This window comes from Polistes fuscatus, unplaced genomic scaffold (assembly GCF_010416935.1).
Source record: "Polistes fuscatus isolate 324 unplaced genomic scaffold, CU_Pfus_HIC Scaffold1, whole genome shotgun sequence".
Lineage (NCBI taxonomy): Eukaryota > Metazoa > Arthropoda > Insecta > Hymenoptera > Vespidae > Polistes > Polistes fuscatus.
In genome coordinates this window covers 9649715-9668784 of record NW_025112997.1, presented here as the reverse complement: position 1 = coordinate 9668784, position 19070 = coordinate 9649715, and the positions used below count along the sequence as shown (strand labels likewise).

At 27.4% G+C, this 19070-nt stretch overlaps 2 protein-coding genes across 5 annotated transcripts in view; both read left to right on the top strand.

The window, feature by feature from the left end:
• Positions 1 to 9342, top strand: part of LOC122519926 (tyrosine-protein kinase transmembrane receptor Ror) — a 375163-nt gene extending 365821 nt beyond the window's left edge. For 3 of the 4 annotated variants that reach the window (XM_043639755.1, XM_043639738.1, XM_043639746.1), the window contains exons 6-15: positions 4561 to 4654; positions 5781 to 6045; positions 6137 to 6261; positions 6333 to 6886; positions 7051 to 7275; positions 7362 to 7495; positions 7568 to 7784; positions 7880 to 8221; positions 8301 to 8569; positions 8644 to 9342. In XM_043639755.1, coding sequence (XP_043495690.1) covers positions 4561 to 4654; positions 5781 to 6045; positions 6137 to 6261; positions 6333 to 6886; positions 7051 to 7275; positions 7362 to 7495; positions 7568 to 7784; positions 7880 to 8221; positions 8301 to 8569; positions 8644 to 9339 — 2921 coding nt within the window. In that variant the 3' untranslated portion in view covers positions 9340 to 9342. Of the gene's footprint in view, positions 1 to 4560; positions 4655 to 4698; positions 5066 to 5780; positions 6046 to 6136; positions 6262 to 6332; positions 6887 to 7050; positions 7276 to 7361; positions 7496 to 7567; positions 7785 to 7879; positions 8222 to 8300; positions 8570 to 8643 lie in introns of those variants that run through there. The other variant, XM_043639766.1, reaches the window with a different exon arrangement.
• Positions 9343 to 15049: 5707 nt separating this feature from the next.
• LOC122517678 lies at positions 15050 to 18424 on the top strand. Its single transcript, XM_043636200.1, has 6 exons — positions 15050 to 15129; positions 15209 to 15382; positions 15645 to 15871; positions 16244 to 16461; positions 17376 to 17629; positions 18150 to 18424. The coding sequence occupies exons 1-6, from the start codon at positions 15050 to 15052 to the stop codon at positions 18391 to 18393; spliced, it is 1197 nt and encodes a 398-aa protein (XP_043492135.1). The 3' UTR covers positions 18394 to 18424.
• The last annotated feature ends 646 nt before the right edge of the window (positions 18425 to 19070 follow it).

Here is a 19070-nt window from a genome sequence, read left to right as displayed (position 1 = left end):
CATTACCTTCTTCGTAATGTCACAACGAACGTCGCAAGTTAATGGTTTATTTTATCATTCTCCCTACTTAAATGCTTATCTAGCTTTTCCTAAGAACCTACGAGCTTTCGCATTTTTATATTACTTTTGTGATACTATATAGATACACATACATGTAAGCGCATGTATATACACTTAGGGCACATGGATATATTATTACGAAGCTTCGTAGTTTTTATCGTTTCTATTACTCAACCTTTTGAACGAACTTTTATATATATACTACATATATATATGCTCCCATTACTTTCCCACTTTTTCATTCCGACGTAAAGTCATTGACCATCGTGTCATATTTACTCGTTATTACGTGCAAGAAGAGAACTAACTGATGCGCTACGAGAAAAAACCATAAGTTTTATCCTGAACGTTGGACATTGAGCGACTTGAAAGATTAACTACTAAAAAAGAAGAAGAGAATAATATAGAAAAAAAAAAGATAAAGAAATAATAATAAATAATAATAATAAAGATAATAATAATAATAATAATAATAAAGAAAGTTAAAAAGATACAGATAAACTGAATTTTATATTACAAGAATTTTTCACGTAAAAATAATAAATGATTAAAAATATTGACTTATTATGTAATCGAGAACAAAAAAAAAGAAGAAGAAGAGATAAATGAATGGAATTGTAATTTCGATAATTAAAATTGAAATAATGAATGATTACAAATATGGAACCAATGTAATTAAAAAGAGAAAAAAAAAGAAAAAGAAGGAAAGAGAAAGAGAGGAAAAAAAATAATAAAAAAGAGAAAAAGTGTGGGCAGAAGAGAGTGCAACTCGAGCATAGAAAGAGGATGGGAGAGGGGGGTTATTAATGACTACGACTCTGCTTATCTCTTCCACTTCCTGTTCGCGATACATAATGCCTTGGATCGACTACGTGGTGTGTCGTTCGCACTAGACGTAACGACACAGGACGCATCACATATCTCCCTCAACCACAAATACAAACAAACGTATAGAGAAGGAAAGAAAAAAAATTTGTATAAGTATTACAAGTGCTGTATAGTGTGTGTGTGTGTGTGTGTGTGTGTGTGTGTGTGTTTGAAAATTTATCATCGGAAACGAACGAAGAAGCAACGAAAGAAAATCTTAGTCCGCACCGTGAAAGGACAACAAACTTGTTCCAAAGAGATTTAAAAGAAAAATAAATTAATGTGCTTAAGATGGAAAGAGAAATATCTTATCTTTCGTCTACATTAGATGACTGCAGAAGATCAATCAATGTTACTCAAAGATAAAACACGATCTCTCTTTAATGTCGAGTGACATTGGAACTTTAATTCTTCTTCCTTTCATCTCGTTAAATTCGAATTTGCTTCTTCTGATACTATCTCTTAATATTTGTCTTTATTTCTTTGGGTATGTTTTTTATTGGTATGAATGTTTCTATATATACCCTTTTTTCTAATAATATTTATTTTATATAAATGACTATATATAATATTTGTAATAAAATATTTGTGTGCAATATGAATTGTAATATTTATTATAAATTAATAATATTTAATTTTGTAGAGCAATCCCGACACAGACTAATACAAAAATATAATTTAATTGTACCAAACAAAAAATATTTCTAAATCCTGACCATAGGTTTTGTAAAATACTGACGAAAAATGTTGAAAAATATTTATCGATTAAATATAAATTAAAAAAGTTACTACAATAATATTCCTAACACTTACGTATATAATAATTCTTAATAATTAAAACAAATATTTGAATTATTACGACTTAATAATTACTTATTGATTAAGTAAAATATCCTACATATAAATGTATCATTTATTCTACCAAATATTGATAAAAAATCTGGAAAAAAATATTGATCGAATAGATCGAACTATTACTCTTACTTGAATTCGAAACATTGGGAGTAAGAAACGTATGCGTAGATTTTACAAGAGACGATTTATATCTCCCTCTCCCTCTCTCTCTCTCTCACTCTTACTCTCTAGCCCTCGAACATTCGATGTAAGCAGGGATTGAGACGAATTCAGCGAGGCGTGACAAAGTGCCCCTTCGATCAACCGATCGTGAGATATCGTGAGACAAGGTATGTTACGAGAGGGGGGAGATCGGATCTCTCTCTACAACTCCTCATGGACCCCACCCCCTCTCCTTTCACCCACGCTTATACTACATATGTACACACCATACCAACACATGCAGAACCGAACCAGCGAACTGTTGCCTTACTCTCTTTCATTTTGTTTTTTCAAGAGGTTGACGACAAAAAGAAAAGACCAAAAGTGAACAACAAATTTCACGTATTGCGAGTTGGAAATCCTTTTATTCTATTTTCCAACAATTTTCATTTCTTTCTTTCTCTTTTTCCCTTCGTTCTTTCCCTATTACCTCCATAGATGATTACATTTTCATATATACTTAAAAGTTATATTTTTATAAATCACTCAGGAACTTTCTTGTCAACCCAAATATACGACTTTTATTCGCATAGGGATAAAAAAAAAATTAACTAAACCATGAATTGGAGGGTACCCGCCATTCGGTTTAAGTTAATACTGAGTGACATTTCAAACGACTACAGTACACGTACCTATTCTTACATAGTTGGCAGACTAAATGGGGGCCCAACGATTTTCCTGGTATTATAATGGACGAACTTTCCCAAAAAGGAGGAACCACATCAAACGATTTTCTTGGCTTCCACCTCTCCTCTCTTCTTCTCCTGCTCCCCTCTCCCCCTCAACCATCCCCCTACCCTGATATATGTCTTTCTCTTTCTATTCAACCATCCCTTTTCAAATTCTACCAAAAGAGAAAGCAATTTGGTACGGTAATCGTTTGGGTTTATTATAGTGGAATTGGTTTTTAGGGAGACGCCCTATATATTTGTCCTCTTTTCGTGAACTCCTCTTCCTCCTTCTTTTACTTTTACTTTTTCTTCTTCGTCTTTTTCTCTTATTTATTTCCTATCTCTTTCTATTTTTCTTTATTTCTATTTCTCTCCCGTTCTCTTTCAAATACAGAATCAGTTGGTACAGTAGCCTAAAGCAAATAATATCAAAAATCTGAATCTACCCTCGAATATGAACCGCCAAGGGGACTCTATTTCTTCTATACTGTTACTACAGTACTATAGTGAATCATGACTACCTCAAAGTAAATAAATGAACGTGCCTCTTAGTAACTTGTAGTATATAGGTACACACACCTATATTTGTATTTTAGAAAATATCTAACATAAGATTTCTCGTTTCCCTTTTTTTTCTCTTTCGTGTATAAGAAAAAGGAAAGGGGATGAGGGAAAAACAAAAAAAAGAAGAAAAAAGGACAGGAATGTAATGGGTAGAAACAAAGGAGGAGTGACTTCCATTATATTTGAAAACTACATGGGTACTTCAAAGGACATCAGTTTTATGCGAGCTCTGCTTTTTTACAACGACGAGAGAGTGTATAGTATATGTAACTTATAACTAAAGTTACAGTAATTGTATATAAAAAGAAAAAGAGAAACAAGAGTAGGGAGGAAAGGGGAACAAGGGGGATGAGCAAAGGATATCGCGGTAAGATGATATTACACTTAAATTGAGTCGTGGAAGATGATACGAAGCGTCAAGCTTTGAAGTTTTCTCCTTCATCTTTACTTCTATCATCGTAAATGTACTTCCCTTATCTTCCTTTTCTTTTTGACATCTAATAAATGAGTATGTATACCGTACTACTTTTATATATATATCGTTTTATCGTCAAATACATGTTCCGATTAAACGAAAAATCTAAAACTAATTTTTTGGTAATCATCAAAGTTTTGAATTTCGCGCCATATTTAATTCTAATAAAAAATCAAATACTTCCTATTTTTTTGATAAATATTTTTGAATAAATGATTAGAATATATATATAATAATAATTTGTAAGTATTATATTCGTTTTAATTATCAAGAGTAATTATAAGAATAGTGGAAATATTATTCTGCTATCTTTTTACTTATATTTGTTTAATAAGTATTTTTAAATAATTTTAGTAAATATTTTTAAATAAATGATTAGTATATATATGAATATTTTGCTGAATAGAAATAATAAATTGTTATAAAATTTTCATTTTAATTATCAAATGCAATTATAAAAATAGTGGAAATATTATAATATTAATATTTTTATTTAGTATCTTATAAAATAAATGATCACAGTATATAATAAATAAAAAAACTTTAAGGTTATTGATACTGGATATATTCTGATATTTTATTTAAAATACTGACCAAAAAGTTGAACAAACACTCAATCTATATAATATTAATATTAATTATCAATATAAGAAAAGTAGAAGTGCAAATAAATGTAAAAAAATAATAATACAATTATCATAAACAAAAAGAAATCAATGTAAGAATTATCTATTAATACATAATAATTAAAATTAATATAAAAAAAAATAATGATATTAATACACAAAAAAAATAAAAACAATTAATTGTACTAGAATTTTTCTTGCATTATATTTTTGATTATTAATAAAAACCTTTTTTTTGCAGCTCCAGTTAGCCCAATTGTCCATTCTGATAATCCAACATCAAACACCGACGAATTTTCATCCGGATTACCAGCTGGTTCTAGTTTTATCGAAGGGTAATCATCACTTTATTCATCTTTTCATTTATATATATTTTTATTCACTTATTTATACGTTTCTTTATAGATTGTTATAAAAACACAATTTATATTTTATTGACTGGATAGTATTGCACGTCTCTTGAAATTCACAATTGACAAGTAAAATTATACTGCGCATGTGCAATAAGAAACGCGCGATAACCCTTTCTAATAACCCTCAAGCGCGCCGAATTCTAGTTTACCGATGGCCTCCGCGGTTGTGGTGTTAAATGATATATGTGTTTTTAACGCTTGATATATATTAAATGTTTTGATAATTAAATTTACAATAATGAAGCTACTATTGTACCTAGCATTGTTAAATAATACATGTATTTTTATACGAGCGTTATATATCGCCAATAATCTTACTAACTTTTCGGAAAGGTGACGCTATCTTCATTATTAACCTTTATTATTATTCGCGATATAAAATTATATAACTATATATATTACGTCATTTTATTTTTTTTTTTAGAATAAATACTTGAAAAGAAAATATTATTATTGTTATCTTTGTCATAAAATGTTTCTTCAAATAAATTTATTTTAATTTCAAAATAGGGTTATGTCTCATGTTTTTGTTTATGTTTTGTAAAACATGTTTTCTGAGATATGAATAATTTTTCTTTTTGTTATTTTTATTTATAATTATATCATTGTTGTTTATTATTATTTGTAATATAAGGTTATGTAATAATTTTCTTTCAAATAAATACATAAAAAAACAATATTACTTTTATTATTCTTATCTTTGTCTAATTTATTCTAACTGATTATATCTTGTAAAAGATGTGTTCTTTTTGTCATATTAATATTTTTTATTTTTATAATTTTTATTTATCATTATATTGGTATTATTGTTTATTATTATTCATAGTATGAGGTTATGTAATAATTTTCTTTTAAGTAAATATATATATAAAATAATATTATTATTCTTTTATATTTGTTAAATTTATTTTAATTTCAAAATAGAGTTAAGTTTCATGCTTTTATTTATGTTTTATTTTATAAACATAACATATCTTTTGATATGTTATGATGAATATGAAAATGTGAGATATATTTAAGAATATTTTTTATTCTTTGTATTTTTTAGAATGGATAATACTAATAGACTGGACATCTCAGGGATTGGTATGTCAACGCCACACATCTCTCATCTGGCACCCACAAATTCTTTGAATGTATTATCACCTAGTCCACAACCGACTAGTTCCCAGTCAAGCACTGTGGATTTTAGTACACTGAGTGGCCTTAAAAACGTCAATATGCAAGTACCATCGGGTATGGTCAATTTTGCTGGATTTCCCGGTTTGAATTCAATACCTGGAAAGAAAGACAATCATGAAGGAACTTGCGAAGTAAATCTTTCTACTTCTAAAAAAACAATTATTTAATACAATAAAAACACCATATTATAAGATCTTTTATATTTGGATTTTGATTTTATAGACCTACGTGGGTAAAACCTGTGCACAATTTGTTGGAAATCAGACCGTTTACATTTTGTATCCGATGACCCAAAAATTACTCGAAGACAAATTGATTCAAGCTTTTGGTGTTATAAACTTTTCTAAGTAAATATTTCATTAATTAATACTCTTTTTATCGAGAAATATTTAAACTAATAATAATTAAATTTTTATAGTGATTTATCTTCCAATTGTGAAAGCTATGCCAAACCGTCGTTATGTTATTCAACATTTCCTATTTGTCGAAATCCACCAAATAATCCTAAACCAAAGAATAGCGAATTCTCTGAATTCAGTAGTAAATTGTTTAATCGTCTTCAGTCGAATCAAGACGAGCATTTAGAAGATGGTGAAGGAGAGGACTCCGTAGATGATTATACAAGAACACATGGACTTCGTAAAAAAAGAAACCCTACTTTAGGTCCTGGTTTTGAGTTTAATCCAAGCAAAGAGAGAAAGGGAGGTAATCAGAAAATAATCAATCAAAGTTATGGAGACACTCGTTCGTCAAATAAAAATGAAATGAATCGAAAATTGCGAAGAATATGTCGCGAAGAATGTGAATTGTTGGAAAATGAATTATGTAGAACGGAATATGCTATAGCGAAAAGACATCCACTTATCGGACAAGTGCCTTTACTCGAATGCTCTGATTTACCGCTTAAAGGCAGTCCAGAAGCTCAAGATTGTTTAAGCGTTAGTATTTCAACTGAAAATGATGTGCAAGAAAGTTAGTATAATTATTATTATTATTATAAATTATAAGGCCGTTAAATATGAAATTTCTGATTTCGAACTGAAAGTATTTGAAATAATTTAACATTTCATGCTTAATGACTTAATAATTTCTATGCGTACATATAAATACACGTATTTGTATATTTAATTTAATAGACGAATACTGTTATTGGGGTAACGGAGAATCTTATCGAGGTGCTGTAAATACCAGCATTAGCGGTAGACCTTGCTTGAAATGGTCTCATCTATTAATGATTCATAAATACCCTGTTTGGCGACATTCTTATTGTAGAAATCCAAGTGGTCAAGATTTACAACCTTGGTGTTTTGTTGATGCTAATAATAGAATGCAAAAAGAATTTTGTCATATACCTAAATGTGGTAAGTTATTGTACAGTGCATTACACACATACACATACACATATGACTAATCAATTTAATTCAAATTTATCATTTTTATCTTACAGTTGAAAATTTGTGGATTTATGCGGTTGTTGGTTTTGTACTAATGGGAGGGTTTGTTACTATAATTATTTGTTATTGCTGTTGCTACAAAAGTAGAAAATCCAGAAGACAAATGAATCACTTACCCTCGAATAAAGTTAGTATAATAAGTATTTAATAATCAATAACCTTGAATATTTTTGTATTTTGTTAAATATTTTTTTTGTAGATGTTAACTGGAATACAATGCGATAAAAACATATATGATGGAAGACGCAGTACTACGCAACCGATGGAAATGAGTTCTCTTTTAGCTGGACCTGGTAACACGACTCCAGGTACAGGAACATTAAGTAGCGGTAGTAGTAGAACTTCGAATAACAGAGTACCTCAATTTACCACAAACAACGTAGTATTATTACAAGAACTTGGAGAAGGTGCTTTTGGTAAATAAAATATTTATATATATATATATATATATAAATTAATTTATATTTTTCATATATAAAATAATAATATTTTACTTGCATTTTTTATACAGGAAAAGTATATAAAGGCGAGCTGCAAACTGGTAATAAATGCGAACCTCCAATATACGTTGCCGTAAAAACTCTGAAAGAAAATGCAAGTCCAAAAACACAAAGCGATTTTAAAAGAGAAGTCGATCTCATGACCGATCTTCGACATCCAAATATAATCTGTTTATTAGGTGTTATATTAAAAGGAGAACCAATGTGTATGTTATTCGAATATATGACGCAAGGGGATTTACATGAATTCTTAATCTATCATTCACCAAGATCAGATGTTCCATTGAACAATGTAACTGGAAAAATATTAGAACAACCAGAGTTTCTTCATATTGCATTGCAAATAGCTTCTGGTAAGTCAAAGCTAATTTCAAATGAAGTCTAATTGATTAGTTTAATTTTTAATTTGTTTTTCATTGAATGATTTTATAGGTATGGAATATTTGGCCAGTCATCACTACGTTCATCGAGATTTAGCTGCTAGAAATTGTTTAGTAGGAGACAACTTGACCGTAAAAATTTCTGATTTTGGACTGTCTCGTGATATTTATAGTAGTGACTATTACAGAGTTCAATCTAAGAGTTTATTGCCAGTTCGATGGATGCCACCAGAGTCAATTTTGTATGGAAAATTTACTACAGAATCAGATGTTTGGAGTTTTGGTGTTGTATTATGGGAAATTTATAGTTATGGGTTACAAGTAAGTAATCATTATTTATAAATTTATTTTCGCATACACAAGAATTCCTTGCTAATTTTTATATTTTTTTGTAGCCATATTATGGGTACAACAATCAAGAAGTAATCGACATGATACGTTCTCGTCAATTGCTACCATGTCCAGAAGATTGTCCAACGATGATCTACAGTTTGATGATAGAATGTTGGCACGAAGTAGCTAATAGAAGGCCACAGTTTCCAGAAATTCATCACCGTCTACACAATTGGTATATGAATCAAACATATTTAAGCGATTTTTGCAATGAATCGATAACCAGTTATTCTGGCAGTAGTCACAAGAGCACGAATAAAACCAATTCCACTCAACTCTCAGCACCAATTTACAAAGGCGATCAAAAGGATCAAATGTTTAAGAGCAACATGGATTCATTGGTATGCAATTTAAATGATCACAATAATGCCATGAAGTTACATCAACAAAACTTTTCAAACGTTGTTGAATCGATCGAACAAAGATCTGCTTGTATCTTTAACGAGCATAGTACACCAGCAAAGACTGTTAATTACCAACCTCCAAATACAAATATTAATTTAAACGACTACGATGAGAAACAGTGTTGCTCACCTAAACTAAGTGGCGCAAAGAAAGTTTTACCTTCTGTTCCTCAACCAATAATAGGTAAAACAAACGCGTCTAATGGCACGAGACCAATGCAAAATGGTGCACAATTAGTTGTTAGGTTACCAGATCCGAGCAAAGTTACAACTGAAACCAGGGTATCTAAGTGAAAATAAAATGATTATTTCTAAAAGACTTATAACAGAGAAGACACATTTTTTTATTATAATGCATTTATATGTTTTCACAAGCAAAGTGAAATCACATTTGAAGTAAGTCAACATTTGATTCGATGAATTCATGATCATATATATCATGTGATATTTTATAAATTATATTTACTTAGCTCCTGTAAAATGACTGGAGTTTTTTTCTATTTTTTTCTTTTATTGTCATCTTTTTTTACATGTGAATATTTCGTGTTATCCCAGTGATTGTATTCAGGAGAAATATTTCAACTTAACACACTCCTATCACGGAAAATTTTTATATAAATTCGTATATAAATTTTAAATAATTAATTTTAATTCATATTAAATATTTTTCTGTATAAAATTGTGAACGACACTTATATCTTATAATAATTATAGGGTATAATTATTATTAATTAATTAATGATACACATTTTATTAGAAATTAGGCAAATTATTTAAATAGAAAGATATACATTTGAAATATAAAAAACCTTAATATATTTAAAATATGTAATATTTATTTGACAAGGAAATAATATTTTCTACTTTCAAATAAATGAAATACTTTAATATCCAATTTTTGTATAATCCGTGATTGGAGTGTTAATATGAGAAACGTAAATTAATGATAATATCATTCGTTAATTTATTATTTAAAACAGTGATGTGTGAGCAATTTTCGTTTTGCAATAGATTAAAAACAATTCTGTTTTTAAATTTATTTAATAAGATATCTAATGTAGAGAGATATATTTGAAACTGCAACTATAATGAGCAACTAATATACAATTAATTAATTGTTTGTCATAAAAACAATGACTATTATTTTTCTAATTCACGGATCGTTAGTTTTTCATCATTTATTTAAATAATATTATAAATTATAATATAAATATACAAGATGTTTCTGAAAGAAATAGTACAACCAAGCAAAAGTTTATTCTACATGTAAAAATAAGTCGAAAAAAAGGAATAACGTTTTTATCGTCAAAAGTTCCGTTTTTAAAAAAACTGTATATTGAAAATTTGAAATTTAAATATTTTTCTGCAATTACCATATTGATGATAATCATGGAAGTAATTGTACTCAATTAATTTCTTGATTATATTATTACCGCTCTGTATTATCCTTATGATTGAATGGCGACGATTTGAAAATTGTTGTACTTAATACTTAGACAGTGTTGCGTCGATGTCACATATCGACTGATCGAGAGAAACTAAATGTAAGTAGAATAAATGACGAGGCAGAAAACAAAATTTAAACATAACAGAGGACAATGAATACGGGAACGTTAACGAAAACAAATCTTTGTTATTGATAAGTAATTAGAGAGATTTCAGTGTACATGTAATTCGGAGAATTCTGACGTAAACATAATTTTCTTGGAAACGAAAATTAAAACGTAAAAATGTTCTTCGATTTTTTTTTATATGTAAAAATATCATTACCTGTTATGTTAAATCCTGTATATATATATATGACGTATTTAAATAATGAAATAATTATTTCTCCTTAATACAATATATATATTAATATACTGCCAAAATATTTATATTAAACGATATGGACTGAGCCACATAGATACATTTTTCGGTATATTTAACAATAAGATATATGAACTTTGTACTCCGAATTCTCTATCTTTGAATAATCTATTTATAAATAATCTTTTAAAAAGGCTGGTTTTATATATTACTTTTTTAATTATATTATTAAAATTATTATTATTATTATTATTATTATTATTATTCGCTCTGTAATAAGAGGTTGTGAAGCATTCGACTGTGTATCACGTATATACACATATATATGATTATGTTTAAAATACGTGTTATGATTTAAAGTTTCCTAAAAATTACTCACATGTTTTATGATATATATGTACATTAACTATATATATGTATATTTATATAAGATATTTCTTAATATGTGGAATCTATTTCGAGTGAACTGGGGATACAAAAACATTGATAAAAATTCATATAAAAATGTGTCCTATTTGACTGTGTTTCAAAGTTATAGTTACTTTCGTGTTCCAATAATCTACGATAATTTACCTTCATAAAAGGTGTCCGAAATGACCACCCTCTGTTTGTATCCAATGACTTGCAGTCATTGTATCGTCGAATTTCACAATCTTTCAAAAATTCCAGTTCTGCATTGAATCTATTAACAACTTTGTCATATACGTGCTCGAAGTTTTATAATGCTGGCAATAGGTGTTGAATACACAATTTTTTTCAAATGTTTCCGGAAATAAAAATCTGATTACGCACTTGTAACTTCTAACACACAGCAAATAGAATATAATGAAATACTTCTAGCAAAAGAACCGAGCATTGAAACTGAACTGATTCAACTGAAATGACTTAATTTAATTAACAAAATATGTAATCTCAACGAGAATAAATAATTATTCATAATATACAGTGCTCTGTTTAGAAATATTAAGCGAAGATGATTATTTTGAATATTTTCTATGAAGATAAATTATCACGGATTATCCCTAGGTTTGCAGATATTTTTGTATAACTATTTTTATCGACACCCGTTAAATTGACAGGTAAAAGAAAATACGTGTTTTGTGGTACACAAACTATACATCATACAAAATTTGAAAATTAGATAATTAAGGGGAGAATAGTTTTGGGTATATATTCGTATTATTCAATCAATAAAAGTAAGCAAAAATTCCTAGAAAATAATAGTAATGATTTTTGTCATTTTGAGTATAAAGTTTGAACCAGTCAAACTGATATTATTAAAACACAAAAGTGATTATAATTTTAAAATATGATCCAATAGAAAACATGTTTATATATATTACTTTTATTGATTTTGTACCTCCTGTTGATTTCTAAAGTGGGTCCCATATATTACGAAACATCCTGTATACAGATCTATATACATATACATATACTCGTTCTTTTGTATACGTATTATACATAATTAGCGTGCTGCATCTCCATAATCCGTAAGACGATCAGATTTATATATTTTAAAAGTATCGTCACGGTACAATTAAACTAATCGTCGAACACATTTAATGTTCTAACAAGAAAGAACCATTTGTCCTCGTAAAAATAGTGAAACAATGTTAATATAAATTAATGCTGCCATTTGTGTGTATAAAAAAAAAATAAGAAGAAAACGAAAAAAAAGAAAAAAACCCATAAAAAATTATGCGATTTCATACCATGTATGTGTATAGAACCGTAGAATATGGTATATAAGTTTTAAAATGCGCTAACTAACTAAGATAAGATCTTAGAATTTGTTAGAAAAGATATCGTCTAACACAATGAAGTTTAGAAACGAGAGAGTGACTGACTAAGATTGTATTATACTTTTTGATCATTTTTCTATTACGAGAAACGTAGAGATCGTTTCGTCAGGGTTTAAAAAAATATTAGAAGGAATGAAAAAAAGAAAAAACGATTACAAAAAAATGAATTTAATAAGTAAATAAATGTCGCGAGTTCAGCGCGCCATCATAATGGTTGAAAATTTGAATTTTGAATTTTACATATATTTGTTCTTTTTTTTTTTTAATTTTTCAAAGACCAAAATAAAAAATATTTGTCGTTGTTTTTCTAAACAATATTTTTATAATTTATTTTTATCAATTTTCGATCTAAAACATAATTTATTTAAGTTATTTATATTTAAACGTAAAAGAAATATTTTGTAAAACAATAAAACATTGTTTTGTTTCTTATGCGAAAAAAATAATAATTTCGTACTGTATGGTGTTTATTTGTTGTTTTGAATAGCTTAAAATTATTATATATTTTTTCTTATTATGAATATTTATTATATTTAAAAATTGGATAGCGCATTGGGTCTACTACAATAAATAAATACAAAAAGTAAAAGTAAAATAAATATCTAATCCTAATTTGATCGTACATATTAAGAAGAATACATTAAAAGAAGAAAAGAAAAAGAATTAAAAAAGAAGACAAAAAATGAAAGAACTTTTTTAAAACTACCGAGAACCTGTAACGCGTGATTTGTAATAATAAAACTGTTTTCGTACTTTTATTATAGACACGTCGAATAAGTTTTAGTATCTAAGTTAATTTATACATATACATATACATATACATATATATATATACAATAAATATATACATACATATACACACTATAAATATATATATGTATATATTTAAAACGTTTATAAATAAATAAATATATATATATATATATATTAAGTCAAGTATAATATACAATTCATGTTTTTTTGTATATATAACGTGTTGGTTATATCCTTTTCGTACATGCATTAGATAAATATTTCCTTTCTTTCATTTTTCTTTTTATTTTTTTTAAACATAATCACAGCATAATGGAGGTAAAAAGCTTTATCGCTATCGAACGCTTTTTTTCTATCAGGCATTTACAATCTTGACACATCCGTTCATTAAGGTGCGAAACATGAAGTAATAATTTCAAATACCGTTCAATACTTTGCTACACATTTTTCAGGTCAGTATTCTATTTGATATTTTCTACTAACATAATAATTCAATAGAGAAAGAAATATACATAAACAAAAGAACCTTTACAATGATCGTTCAAATTTTTTTTATCCTTACGATTCTTCAATATTTTTTTAACAATGCTCTTGCCGTGAGTGGTTTGATATGGGATAAACGACAACAAAATTTTGTGCAATTATATTCTATACCGAAATTTGCAACTTTACATGCGGAAGCCCGCGCGAAAAATCGGCAAACAGAATTATATCATTTCGATCGTAAACCCATAAGAGTAACTTATTATGAGGTTTGTATATATTTTTTATATCTGTTAATAATTATAATATTATAAGCATTTGTTTGATTTGTTTTATTTGTGTAGTTATACTACGAGTTATGCAAAAGTGAAATAGATTTTGATCGTATTTTATTTTCAGCCTTCTCTAAAATAGGTTTCAAATTGGTTTATATGATTCATGTGTTTAGTTTTTTACTATCATATCATTTTATTCTACAATTTTATTTTATATTTTCAATTTTGTTTTACATGCAGAATCATCCCCTGCTCATTTGTACCACTAGTTTTAGGACACCGTGTATGAAGGGTGATTCAATAGTTATTATTATCTTTATGATTGATTTATGGAAATTAATTGCATAACTATTTATTACTTCAATTAATATTTTGTTGAGTAAATATATAAAATTATGTTTTATATCGAATCGTATTTTATTAATACAACATTATTTTTTTCAGTTGTGATAATTTTTACAATTTTTTTCATATTTAAAATACTGTCAGTTTATGTATATATATGTTATAACTGATCATTTATACTACATTTTGATATTTTATTATAAATACAGGCTATTTATTGAAAATACTAATTTAAAAATTTTTACTCATATTTACAAACATATTGATAAGTAGGTAGCAGTTTTACGAAATTGATCTAATTGAATATAGATTATATATTTTTCGTTTGTAATATTTTGAGACACACACTTAGGTTTGAATTATTTACTAATTATTTTTCTACTTATGCTAACAAAAAGAATAAGTAAGTAAGCATATTTATTAATATTATTAATATTTTCGTAATTTGATACTATAAAAAATATTTGTAGTTAATTATGTATTTTGTTAAGACTCATTGCAAATGATGTTTCTTATTTGATTTAGGCTTTCCATATAGCCATGTTCTACGAAAACGATACCAAAATTACAGGTTTAGCCGGTGATTTATGGACAACTCTTTCTGATTATTTAAATTTTACGTACGTATTAGAAATCAAATGATTTCCATTATAAATATCGGGCAAGTTGATTATCAAATTCTTTTTGATTTGTTCGTAGATTAATACCAGTAAAATGTCCGACTATTTCATTCGGTAAACTTTTACCAAACGGTTCTTACGATGGAATTATGGGTATGCTTCAACGAAATGAAACTGACGTCATTTTGCGATCCGGACAATATAAGTTTCATAAAAATAATATGGCTTTTACCATGCCCATTTACCGTACAGGGTAATCTTAAGTTAAATTTTATTTTTATTAAACTTTTAAAATTTCTTTAAAAAATATGTAAATTAAATTAAAATGCAAAATAATTAATTAACAAGTTTTATCAATATGGTTTATACGTTTGATTATTAATAATTAATATTGATAATAAATTAAAATTAAATTTCATTTGCAAAAGGGTTGAATTTTAATTTGAATTTGATGCAAAATTTGTAAAACAATTTTTAATCTAGTTTTCATCTATGTTCTTATATTTGTTTTTCAGATATAATTTATTAATTCGTCCAAAATTCTATTACGACGATATGTGGTTAATATCAATGTTTTCACCCAATACTTGGTACTTCATTATATCATTATTCGTGATTCTAAGCCTTTTCGGTTTTTTGGCACAAAAAATACCTACAATTAATTCTAAAGAATATAAAAACAATGTGAATTTCAACTTGAGCGATCATATCTTTCACACATTTGCTATAATGTGTTCGCAAGGTAAAAATAAATAGAAAATATCGATTAATCATTTTACGCGTTCGCGTTCAATATTCGTTATAAAATATCTAATTTTATAAATCTTAAACTAAATATATATATAAATATAAATTAATAACAAATTTAGTTATTTTCAATAGATTATAAAGTAAATGCAATTTTTTAATTATAATTGATTCGATATTTAAAATTTCTACAAAAATAGGTAACATAATTAAAAAGTAAACAATTTGAGAAGCTCTGTTCTAAATAATTAAGAGAAATAATTTATATATATTAATTATTATCAAATATTATTAATTAATTAATATTATATTATTCATTAAAAGATAAAACATTGACATATGAAATAAAAATATTCTTTTCTTCAAGGTTACCTTCCAAAAGATTTCTTCGACAAATTCAAGATACTCTCTTATTCGAAGAATATTTTCTCTTGGTTGATTTTCCTAACTTTTAGCTCGAATTTGATTTATCAAATGACCAATAGGAAAGTGATACCACCGTTTTACAATATAACAGATTTATTTCGTAAAACAGATTATATTATCATCGGTTTCCTTGGGTCAATGGTTCATGAGGAATTCGAGGTATGAAATTAATTAACTTGTATAAAATTTTACATATTTTTTGTTTATATACCGGGTGTACCGCGTAACTTTATTATCTCAAATATTTCACTTATTTTTCGTTTGATGTATAAAATGATACTTAAATACGTTTGATATGATTATTAACAATATACAGGATGTATCGTCATACTTAATTAACTGAAATATTTCGGAAAAATATTTTATTCCAGATTATTTTTCTTAAAAAGAAATTTCAAGGTCATCGAAATTTTTTCAAACGGAACCCTACAATTTGTCTCTTACATAAATTTATTTCTCGTGTTATTATTTATTAAAAAGAAAAAATATTCGAATTACAATGGCAAAATATAAATGAGTGACTGAAAGGTAAAAGGATGCAACCAACAGTTTTTTGTTAAATTTGAGATAAATGCCATAACCATAAATTATACATGCAACATTTTTATATGAAAAAGTGATACAATTAAATTCCTATAAAGTGTTACCACCTGGCAACAGCTATTACACCTATTTACACAAATTCTTTTCCTCTTCAGAAGGAAAGGAATAGTAGTAATAGTAAAAATTTACAAGATATTTATTTAAGATATAAAATAAATATAGAAAAAATATTTTAAATATTTAACAAAATTTTTTAAATATTAACAAAATCCTAATATAAGTATTTTAATATCCATGTAATTAAATTATATCCAAAGCTTACTAATTACTCAAAATAGTCAACAAATTTTGAAATAATTTATCTGAAAAGTGTTAAAAGTACACATGTACCTCTTTTCTTTTCAACCACCTCAGTCATTCGTCATGAAAAATTACTTTTCATAAAATGAAAAATAACGTAAAATATTTTAAATAATAATGTTACGTGATAAACTTGATATATAAAAATATATGATTAATTTGTATTTTAGACTCGAATGAAACAACAAATTAAAGATAATCCTAAATGGAACAATCGTGTACAGTACGTGGCAGAGAATCGGGATTTATTTACAAAAGTTTGCGAAACTGGAGACAAATTCGCGATATTTGAAGTACAAGACATGTATGTAGTGGCGAGTAGATACATTTGCACTTTAATTCCGATAGGAAAGCTATATTTTCCAACGTGGATTACTTTTGGGATACAAAAATATCTTCCTTACAAACGAACGATCGATGTGGCGTAAGTTTTTCTTTTTTTTCTTATTAATTTGTAAAAATTAATTTTTTCTTTAAATTGAGATAATATGAGCGAGCATTAGGGAAGAGAATTGATATAGAATCAAAATTTTTTGTACAAGGTTTTGTTTTTGAGAAAAAAATAACTCTGACGTAATCTTAAGCTTGCAATTATGGAAACTATAAATCTTGTTCGAGAAACATGAGAGTAGAATCTATATTAGAAATTTCATCATATTGACAATGTTTGCAAAACATATTTAAAAAGGATAATAAAAAATGTTTTTCTTAAATAGTTAAAAGTAAGATAGTAAAGCTTCGTCGAGTTGAAATTGAATCAATGCAAGTGTACTTGAAAAATGTACAAACTTATTTTTCTCCAAAAAACAAAGTCTTGTATAAACAAATTCTATTCTATATTTTCGATTTAGTTTTTCCATGTAGAATCAACTTCCCTCCCCCTTCCTTATTTGTACAACCAATTACAGAAGACTCTCTATATACTTATATATTTTTATTTGTAGGATCATCAAAATGCAGGAAGTTGGACTGGTTGACAGATTAAAAGATTCTTGGTTGTTTATAAAGCTTGACAACAAAATGAACAATGAATTTCAAAAGATCGATTTAAATCAAATATATGTAATATTTTCCATTCTATCGATAGGATTTATAACATCCTTTGTAGTACTTGCTATAGAACATCTCATTTTTTATTATGAATCAAAGAAAGGTACTAGCAAAAAATGCGTTAGACGAAAGGGCTAAACATATTAATACAAATAAAATCAATGCATTTTTAAGATATATTATTAGTGTGTGTGTGTGTGTGTATATATATATATATATATATATATATTGTATATGTTACCCGAATAGTGAGAAATCCGGCAATGCTAGCAATACCCCGGCATTGTCCTCAATGCAAAGCGTCTTCTGACAAAGTTGGAAACAGAAGAATTTGCAAGGACTTTTCCTAAACATTGAACATAATACTTAGACATTCCATAGAACACCAAATGCTACTTAGGCAATATTGAAAAGAATACATTATCAGGCAACAGGCACACACAGCATACGCACCCTCCCCCCCACAAACAACCCACACCCCGCTCCCAACATACACACACACACACCACACAAGTGATCGGCTGATCGCTATTATGTAGGGCCCACTTATCGTAGGAGAAGATTATATTACGTTTAGACCAATATTCATAGAGATTTTCACAGAAAATCTGTATCTTTTCTTCCCTATCGTATCGGAAGATAAACGGGTTTAGAACAAAATGTTTTATACCTGTATTCTATTGAAAATCATTCGAAGAGCATATTAAAAAACAAATATTTTTTTTAACTAATTAAACACCTTGATTGCTCAGAAAATTTTTATGTGCGGGTTTTTATGCGCGGGTTTATGAGACTATGCGCACCGCTATACTATA

Bases quoted from the DNA above. Each gene is read 5' to 3' on its own strand.
- LOC122517678 (XM_043636200.1), top strand. From the start codon at position 15,050: ATGTTCTACGAAAACGATACCAAAATTACAGGTTTAGCCGGTGATTTA. The intron at 15,872-16,243 runs GTAAAAATAAAT...CTTTTCTTCAAG, and splicing joins TGCTATAATGTGTTCGCAAG to GTTACCTTCCAAAAGATTTC. The intron at 16,462-17,375 runs GTATGAAATTAA...TTTGTATTTTAG, and splicing joins TGGTTCATGAGGAATTCGAG to ACTCGAATGAAACAACAAAT.